At 40.4% G+C, this 10,475-nt stretch overlaps 1 protein-coding gene across 2 annotated transcripts; it reads left to right on the top strand.

Annotated features, from left to right (window-relative positions):
- Positions 1-101: 101 nt before the first annotated feature.
- On the top strand, positions 102-7,395 carry ogg1 (8-oxoguanine DNA glycosylase). 2 transcript variants are annotated; one of them, XM_077552936.1, is made up of 8 exons: positions 251-452; positions 585-845; positions 1,129-1,481; positions 1,551-1,730; positions 2,949-3,127; positions 3,204-3,351; positions 3,434-3,483; positions 3,562-7,395. In XM_077552936.1, exons 2-8 carry the CDS (start codon positions 595-597, stop codon positions 3,772-3,774), a joined length of 1,374 nt encoding a protein of 457 aa, XP_077409062.1. In that variant the 5' UTR covers positions 251-452; positions 585-594; the 3' UTR covers positions 3,775-7,395. The 2 variants fall into 2 exon arrangements, with proteins under 2 accessions (XP_077409070.1, XP_077409062.1); XM_077552944.1 differs by lacking the exons at positions 251-452; positions 585-845 and adding an exon at positions 102-231.
- Positions 7,396-10,475: the final 3,080 nt, after the last annotated feature.

Genomic DNA, 10,475 nt, shown 5'->3' on the forward strand with positions numbered 1-10,475 from the left:
AAAGAAATATAGCCAATCACAACGTTTGTATCGTTCACGTGCAACGAACCACTATCTGAGAAATATTGCGTCAGAAAATCATTCCAGATAATCATGAAATTGGGACCACACATTCGTACTATTTTAGATGAAACGGAATACACGGCACATTTCGTCATACCACAAAATTTTCTCCGTAATCCACGAGTCAATATAACGTGGTGCAACGTTTTTGTTGTCAATGAAAGAATGGTCAGTTTTTAGTTTGTTTGGGCTTTATCCGCGGAAAGCGACTTTAATATCTATTCTCTTATTTCTTAAAAATATGATTAAAAGTCCCATCACGTCTATAGACGGCCAACCAGACCACGAGAAAAATAGCTTCAGATTTACATCGTATTATAGAATTAGTGGCTTTCTCCCTCCCAACAATGTTACAACAAAGTCTCCCCAACATCATCCCTTAGAAAAATGTAAGTTGGTCGACTGGTTGATTGACATGGGTCTGTTGCTCGCATATTTTCCAATCTTGTTCTGTATGTTTGCTGCTCAAGCATCACAACATAATTATTATTGTTATAATAATATTTTTTTAACTTTGGCAGCAAGCGGCTGATGATAACTTCCGGTCTGACGTCATCGAAGTTCCGCCGGTGTACTGGATGTAAACAATCGCGACAAAGATGCAACTCGAGGTTCTTTTCACCGCGAGAATCTTTCAGATGCATGCACGCATGCCAACAAATGCGTAAAGTTATGGCGACCCATGCAGTTCTGTCATCGGGAGTAAGCGCGTGGAGATCTTTAGCCTGCGAGAAGTCAGAGCTGCGACTGGATCTCACTCTTGCTTGTGGGCAATCGTTCCGGTACGTCTACTAGACTACTTGTGAGCAACGGCAACGCTGTACATGTGTTTTACATTGGGGGAAAAAAACGTAACAGCGCACCACCCAACAAAAAAATTCCCAAATAATGTCGATACACAGGTTAATTATTTAACTTCTGCCATCTAGTGGAAGAACATTGAATTATTATTATTCCTGTCACCGTACGTTGCTGGCACAAAGCTAAAGCTACATTATTGTATCCAACCAACACAAGCAACCATTCGGGCTCAAATTCAAACCAATTATGAATATTTTTCCACAGCTGGAGGGAGACGGCAGACGGCCACTGGACTGGAGTGGTGGGAGGACGTGTTTGGACTCTTACTCAGACAGAGGACACTTTGTGGTACCATGTTTACAAAAGCAATGACATGCACGTGCACAGAGGAGACATGGCGGGAAAGGGTGGTGTTTTCGTCGATGAGAAAAACAAGTCACAGATGAAATGTAAAGCAGCTGTGAAGAAGGAGGTAGTTACTGTAAACCTCCAGCATGACATAGAGGACAAAACCATTTTGACAGATTACTTCCAGCTAAATGTGAATTTGAAGGATCTGTACAGAAAATGGGGAGCAGCGGATCCCCACTTCCAAAAAGTTGCAGACATCTTCACCGGTCAGTGTATGCTTGCATGCCATCATTTATCAACACATAATGACTCACATTCATATTTTCTTCCGACAGGTGTGCGAATGCTCCGCCAGGACCCCACTGAATGTCTCTTTTCCTTCATTTGCACCTCCAACAACCACATCTCGCGTATCCAAGGCATGGTGGAGAGGTTGTGTGAGGCCCGCGGTAGCCTGTTGTGCCAGCTGGATCAAACCTCGTACTACGACTTTCCTTCGCTGTCCTCATTAGCAGGTGCAAGTGCGGCTGTTGTAACTTGCTAATTATTTTGTCCTTGTGTTGTGTTGGCGTCACATGCTAGGTTGAAGATCTGTCCCGCCCGCCACAGCATTTTTTGGAACCTACTAAAGCAAATAGAATGTTTTTGTGACGTTTTGTGCTAAATTTATCGGTTCTTTTTAATTTAGAAAAAAATAATCCATAAAAAGTGCAATTTATCTTCACTTTTGGCAGACAATACAAGTATTTATTTATTTTTTTTACCAAATGCTTTCTTGACATAAAAATGAAAACTACAGGAAACATAATTTTTTTTATCTGATTGTCACTATTTTGCATGACTTCATTTGTTGTTGGAAATATATAACAATGAAATGCTGGGATAATTGTGTATATGTAATACTAATAATATAAAATGATTATATATTTATATGGTTTTCATAGTTTCAACGGCCTTCTGAGAGTCACCTGAGTTTGACACCCCTGATTTTGTGTCTTCAAAAACCAAGCATGCAATTTTTTGGAATGTTGGAAGAAGGCGGAGCAAGATCAATTAAATAATACTAATATGATAAATAGATGTAGATGGAATGTAATCCCCTCTTATCCAAATTCCATGAACCAGGTACAGTGCATATAAAAAGTCTACACACCCCTGTTCAAATGCCAGGTTTTTGAGAGAAAATAAGCCAAAAAAGAATTCATTAAAAGCTCTCCCTCCATTAACCTTTTCATTAGTATTTAATCTTTTCAAGAGCGCACGTGCAACTTAACAAATAAAACAACTGTCATTTTGCAAGTGTGCACACCCTCTCATGAATGGATAAGGCTGCGTTCACAATTAACCAATCACATTCAAGCTCATGTTGAATGGGGGTCAGCACACACCTGCCAACATTTAAAATGCTTTTGAAAAGGCTTTTCCTCACATTGCTTTCAAAGCCTGAAGCTTTTCTGCTAACACTCGACTGCTACTTGGAACTGTTCATGTTTTGATTTTTAAAATAATTATTTCCCCCCAATTGCGTTTTAAGTGGCTGTAGGCCACAATGGTGGAGAAAATGATTTATCTTGGTGTAAAAAAAATAATAAAAATCATGGAAATTTGACATTTGAACAGGGAGGGGTGTTTACACTTTTTATATCCACTGTATGCTGTGTTATGTCTAACAATGCGCCTCTACTATGCCGTATTTTCAATATCTAAGCAAACATGCATTTTGTTCTTTGTAGACAGCAGTGTAGAAGCACGCCTCAGGGAACTGGGTTTTGGATACCGAGCTCGGTTCTTGCAACAGAGTGCAAAGCAGATTTTGGACAACCATGGTGACAAATGGCTTGAAGGTCTACGCCGCGTCTCCTATTCGCAGGCCCGTGATGCACTGCGTGCCCTCCCTGGGGTGGGCACTAAGGTACAGCAGATGAAATGGCAAGCTAGTCTGTAGTGAACTTGTCAAATGTAACTTTGTCATATGTGTCCTCCTTCAGGTGGCCGATTGTGTATGTTTGATGTCCCTGGATAAGGCAGACGCTGTGCCAATTGACACACACGTGTGGCAAATTGCCAAGCGCGACTATAAATACGCTGCTGCCAACCAACCCAAAAGCATCACAGAAAAGCTTCACAAAGACATCGGTTTGTGTTCACGTGTGTCATTGAGCATCATTTGCAAAGCGTCCACACGTCTTTAGTAGCTCACCCATGTTTGATGACGCAGGTGAATTCTTCAGGAATCTGTGGGGTCCTTACGCTGGTTGGGCACAGTCAGTAAGTGCGACTATTGACCAACATCAAATTGTGCGTTTTAAGTCCATTGCAACCATAAAGTGTGTTTCCGTTCTTTAGGTGTTATTCTGCGCTGATCTCAAGAAATTCCAAAAATTTAAGGAAACTCCACATCTGAAAAGGGAAAAGGAAGATTCCGACAGTGAAAGCGTGGTAACATGCAAGAGAACAAATATTAAGAGTGTAAAAAAATCTACTGTGAAAAACAAAAGACCCAAGTCAGCATGTCAAACGAAGGAAAAGGTGTGCGTCAAGGAGGAACAAGTCATATAACGTGCTGTACTTTTCTACAGTTTGACACCACAAGTTTGTTCAAACTTCAAAAGTCAACCCCCCCAAAAAAATTCTTGACAATAATATGTTTTATGCCTCCCCGCTAATCTAAATATTCTGGTTAATATTGCATTAGTGGAATATGAGTTGAGCAGCATTGCAGCAAAATCCAGCAGTTTTTTTTATCAACATCAGAAGGCAGCCATTTTGCTACTTGCCGTCGAGTGAAAATGACATCACAGTTGCAACCAACAACCAATCACAGCTCAGCTTCAGGAAACAGGTAATATTAATAATAATAATACATTTTATTTGTAAAGCACTTTACATTTGAAATGAAATCTCAAAGTGCTACAATGGCTATAGTATAAAACATTGAAAAGCAGCATACTATAGAAACAATAAACACACATTAAATCATAATAATCATAATTATAGGGGAGCTGTGATTGGTCATAGCCAGAGCTCTGAGCAACTGTGATGTCATCTTCAGTTGACAGAAAGTGACAAAATGGCCGCCACCTGAGATGGATAAAAAAAAACAACTTTTTTTCAAATGAAGCATTATGCTGCCTTAAATAAATACAAAATAGCAACATTTCAGTCATCCCTCCATTTTCTGAACTGCTTAAACGGTTATTTCTTCCTGAGAGAGCAAGCCCTGGAGTACTACAAGTGCCCTCAAGATGGCAGTGTGCACTGGAAGAGAGTAGCTGACACGTTCATGTCAAATATGGGTCATTTGCGTGTCTATTTTAAACATAAAGAGCAAGTAGCATGTTTTCCCCGAGTGAACGCTTTCTGCCAGTATGCCTGGTATTAATACATCATGGCTTTTGTGTTGATATCGAAAAAAAGGTGTGCACTTATTTATATTTGTTTAGCATAGAGTTGAGTGCCTGTAAAGTGTGACCGTGTCGTTGATCAGCATTGTTTTGACTGTGTCAGCTGGCCTTTTTACACCGGGATTGTTGCTGTCTCTCTCACTGCTTTGGTCTTTGTGTCCCAAAAAAATAGTGGCCTCTTTTTTTTTTGCTACATTAACAATATGCAGTATTTGCATATAGCTCACAAGTTCCATTTTGCCCTCGACGCAGGGAATGAGGCGGCTGCATCCTGAACACGCTTGCATTATGTTATGTTGATGTTTGTGTAATACAACCATAGGTGCTGTCTTCTATGCGTGCAGCCATGTGTATTAATGAATATGTGAGTCAGCGTTCATGCCCACTCCATTTAAGCTGAACACAGGCTGGGGCCCTGCTTTAGGGCAGAGCCAAGCAAGGGAGGAACAGCCGAGTGAGAATGGAGTCAAGAGAGCAGCAAAAAAATGAAACAAAAAGGGAGGGTTTGGCGAATGTACGCTGAGGGAGGCCACATGATTTTGAAAGGAAAGGTCACGTGCTACAACTTAACACACAACACTGCGTTATGTAAGCGATGGGCCTCAGCTTGTGCTTTGTGCTTGCGCTGAGTGGCATCTCTTCTTATCTCTTTTGTTTAACTGTGCTGAATTACTTCAACACCAGGGGGCGTAACAATTTGCCGTACCAGTAGAATTGAAAGTTGTCTTTTCTGGACCAATAAATACCGTACAGTGGTGGCTTGACGTTTAAGTTACTTACAGTTAAAATGCCATTAATCCATTCCAGCACCACAAAACCCCCCCCACAATTTTAGCACTGTATTGTATAACAACAGTGTGCGTATTTATGATATTTATGCTTAGTAAAACTGTTTACTCTTTTTCTATATTGCTGGTAATTAGTTACTTTCCACTGTAACACAATTTCATTAAGTATCTCTGCTAGCTCCTGAGCTGCTAGCCTAGCGACAGGAGAGGCTAGCCACTAGCTGCTCCTCTCCAGGCTAGCAACACAACACCAGTGGCAACAACCGCCGATGGTGGATTAACACCAAACAACTGAACTCCCAGCGGACGCTTGCTATTACAACCGTTTCGTAACCTAACTCGTCCAATGGTGCAGGCTCTGAGGGGAACCCCGGCTAATCGAAACCGCCACCCTATCGCTAAAGCCGGTATCCTTTTGAAGCCGTGAGGCCGCCATATTACTTAACAACACTCACTACTAACCCGCACCTACAGCTACTGTAGTCCAAACCTTTTTTCTTTTTTTTCACTTCACTGAAGCGGTGGTGTGTCTAAAGTGAGATTGTAACTCAAATTTTGTCTCGCAATACAAAGCAAAAAAAGATGCTGGGGCGGCTTGCAACTCTAAAATCTCATAGGAAGAGGCACTTGAAAGCACTTTATTGTTTTATTACTTTCGCAAAGTATAAGCATAACTGATTACATTTGATTACATTTTGATTACTCTCAACTGTGACCGATTTTCAAATTTTAAGACCTGATAAATAGTGTTAAATTCCCTCTATATGAAAACCAGTAACGAGTTATTGTAGCGATTTTTGAAATCGAACTAAAATTGTAATCAGCGAAATTTCCAAAAACAACTACATTACATATTTTCTCACAGCAATTTAAAGGATTACAGTTACATATGTTTTGCATTTAGATTACATAATCTCATTACATGTAATTCCTTACTCACCAACCCTGCACATACAGTATGCAAATATAATAAAATACAATTACAATTGTTTTGCCATGAGAATTAAAGGCTACTCTGGTCTTTTACTCTACTGAGATCTAAAAGTGTTTGAAGCACATCCACCCTCTAGTTTCTGAAACGATGAATGTTATTACTGCTGAATAGTAACAGATATATATGTGATACGTTGCCTAAAATGGATAAAATAGGGAGACGTGTTGATTCACCTTAGATGTGGTCAAAGTGGTGGAACCCAAAGCGGCTGGAGCCGGTCCATATGGAAGGTCATATGGAAGTGTGTTTTCAGGGGGGCCCACCCCGATCAATCTTTGCCGTCTAGACACCCTCAGACAGAAAGACAGAGTTGAGTTGATGAGTTGACGTTGGCGTGTGAATACTTTGGCTGTTGTTGGTGAAATGAGGCCTCATTTGATTTCCCAGCGATGAATATGTTCTTGCAACTGGTAGGGCTAAAAGCTTTGGCTGGCAAGTGATGAAGGTCCAATGCTTTGTAGCATCTGAGGAAGGTCCAGTTCCGTGTGTTCCAGTTTTGAAATTTACATCCCCGATATCCCGGATCAATTGTGAAATATGTTTACCACATTCTTGGCGTAAGATGAATGTGGCCACGGGGTAGAAAGAGTACCATGTGTGGCTGTGGTCTTTTTTTTTTTTTATTAGGTTGAGCATTTAGCATTAAATGCTATTTAATATTACTTCTTACTCCGTTTTGATTGACAGTGTTACTCAAAATTGAGATTTGTATTGTATTTGATCCGATTGTACAAATAATTTCAGATAATGCATTTGCACCGATCCACTTTATGGGTCAATTTGACCCAACTTTCTGGGTTGTTTTATACAAAATGACCCAATATTTTGACCCAAAGTAAAGGATCTGACCAATATTTATAAATAAAAAAATTTAAAAAATGATTGACTCAAAGTTGGGTCAAATTGCCCCAAGTAGAGGATCGGTCCATTTTTTACCCATAGTTGGGTTATTTTTGACCCAACTGTTTTTACAGTATACTAGAAGGCGCTCGTGCCTCACTGTTCTGCACTCTAAAATACAGTTGGGTCAAAAATAACCCAAATTGGGTCAAGAATGGACCAACCCATCTTTTTTTAGTTATTTAACCCAAAAAGTTGGGACAAATTAAATTAATAGCCCACAAAACAACCCTAAAATTGGATGCTGTGTGGGTTATTCATTTGAGCCGACTTTCTGGGGTACTTAGCCCATAAAGTTGAACTGGGTAAAAAAAAAAGAACCAACTCAACTTTTTTAAGGTATTTAGCCCATAAAGTTGGGTCAAATGAATAACCAACAAATCAATCTTTTGGGCTGTTTTGTGGGTTATTAATTCGACCCAACGTTTTGGGTTAGTTGAATAACCCAAATGAATTGGGTCAAAGATGAACCGACCCAACTTTTTGAGGTATTGAGCCCCAAATGTTAGGTCAAATTACATTAAAAACCCAGAAATCAACCCAATTTTATGCATTGTTTTGCGAGTTATTCATTTAACCTTGGGTTGGTTTGTGGTTTATTCATTTGACCCAACTTTTTGGGTTCATTAAATAACTTTGGGTCTTTTTCACCCAACTGTTTGACACACAGAGTGTGAGCATGGTGGTTCGAATCCGGGCTCCAGCCTTCCCGTGTGTCTCCAGGTACTCCAGCTTCCTGAAACATACCAACAAATCATGCTTTTGAGGTTAATTGAAGACTAAACTAGTGTGAAAGTGGGCATGAATGGTTGTTTATCTAAAGTTGGAGGACATGTGAATCTGTTGTGGACAAAACAGAAAGGCGACAAGACCATGTCGACCTGCAGCCTGCCCCCCGATCCGAAGCATGCAGCCCCCCCAGAGCGGGTATTTTTGTGGCGCATCAAAAACAGATGAGCTGTTGCTTCCCATGTTTAAAGCCCGCTTGGCACTTCCTGCTGGCTCAGTTACAATGTAATGGAATTATGGCAATCCTGTGTCGTGCGCGGGTTATTTTAGGATTACACCGCACGCCGCATGGACGCTAATAACGACGGCAGTGTCTGCCTGCTTCATGCATGTGCCACCAAGAAAGACGACACTTGGACACCAACCACAACCATTTAGCAATGCGCTTATTGTAGCGGTTGTGCGTTGCAGTGGCATAGTAGTGCTTGATTATGGCAGATGTGGTGATTTTATATTTTTATGACTTTTTATTTTTACTCCCTACATTTGAAAACAACTTGGTCAAGAAGACGTAAATAGAGAGTTAAAGATCGATTGATATAATAATTTTACTTTTGTACTCATGTACATTCAGTCTGTACTTTTGTTGTTGTTGCGTCTTCTAATTAGTTGCATCATTATGTCTACTTTTATCATGGGAACATATTTTTGTTTGTAACTGTAATTCAACATCTACAATAGGTGGCAGTGTTGCTTTCATTGCCAGAGTGTGGAAAAAGTATTAGCTCATCTGCAGAGTTGTACGAGACAACTGATACTATTTATAGTTGCGGTGTGAAATATTTTCTTCTTCCTGGGTGGAGGGCATAACAAAAAATAATTGTGAAGCGCTGTTGGTAACACAATACAGCTATTAACAAAGGAGGGTGGTCGTTACAGTGGATATGAAAAGTCTACACACCCCTGTTTGAAAAGTTTGTATAATATACAAAAATGATACCAAAATAAATCATAACTTATACAATTTGAAACATACATATAATATGTGCATATTTTAGAGAATCGAATTCCTTCCATCCAGCCAATACGTTCTATTTTAAATATTGCCATGGTCCCAAAAACGTATTTATACATTTTTTTTATGCTTTTGTTTGTTTATGCTAGAGCATACAGAAGGCCTTGATGCAGCCTCTGACCTGAAGAGGACACTTAAAGCAATGGTAGTTAAGACAGCCAGCAGATGGCAGCAGAGTATAAGAGATCAACCAGGGCCATGTTGCAAAAAGCCCCCCCCCCCACCCCCCACTGTTTTGAACATACAGTATTTGAAGTTTAGCTATATTCTAATGCTAATTGCTGCAAAACAGAAACCGATAGAAATATACTTTTTTTCCTGATGAAAGAAGAAACTCTAACCTTTCTTTTGGTAGGTGTCCATGTTTTTATAGCAATAGAACACAATATTCTGTGGGCCTTGCAAAATAAGTCAAAATCCAGTAAAACAGCCGGGAGCGAAAGGGGTTGCTTCAGTGAAAATGGCTGCCAATGAATGAGTTAGGAGGTTAATTTTTATGTATTTATGTATTTATTTTTAATAGTGATGGAAATAGGAAAAAAAATGGCTGCAAATCCTTTTTTTTTATTTTTTATAATCCATTCAGGGCAAAAGGTCAAGTGCTTGAGCACCACCGAATGCCTACGTGTGCAGGTGCCTTGTGTGAGTACTTTTGCCACCTCTCGAAATTAATCAGGAAAAATTAAGATGGAAAATTTGCTACATATGCTGCACGGTTTTTGTGCGTCAGCACTTGCACAATACAGTGACTTGCCTGCTTTGTGTATACTGGAGAATTTTGTGATTCCGTGTGCATTTGTTCCCACGGCGACAGCAGCATGTCCCAACAGGAGTGTTATTGCACCCCAGAAGCCGACCGAGCGGGTGGGGGCTGAAAAGCAGGCACGGGGCCAAGGTGCACCATGATGATGCAGTAAGATGGAGGACAGCTCATATTCCACCTTGTCCTCTGCTGATGCACGCGCCCCGTATCAGCTGACTCTTCCCCTGCAAACACAAAAAAACACGTACATTTAAATACGCTCTCATGGCTCCATGTCAACCAGTCAAATAAATTGCCCTAGTTAGTGTGCTGTAGTTCTGTGGGATGATGTCAACATAGTACAATGTGGCACCTTGACTTACCAATGCCCCGAGAGATTTTCATGTCATGAGTCATCGCTTTGTCTTCTTTTTTTTTCCTTTTGCTTTGTGCTTCAAGCGAGCTTCAGATTCATTGCTATTAGAATGAAGTGGGGAAAAAAGTAGGTCTGCAGTAGTCGTAGCTGCAGTTTAGTGCCCAAGTGATGTTAGCCATAGGAGTGGTGGTGTCTAGTATCTGCTATCGGAGCACACAGTGTTGAATTTAGTGAGCGTGCACTATTTTGCGG

Source organism: Vanacampus margaritifer, chromosome 1 (assembly GCF_051991255.1).
Source record: "Vanacampus margaritifer isolate UIUO_Vmar chromosome 1, RoL_Vmar_1.0, whole genome shotgun sequence".
NCBI lineage: Eukaryota > Metazoa > Chordata > Actinopteri > Syngnathiformes > Syngnathidae > Vanacampus > Vanacampus margaritifer.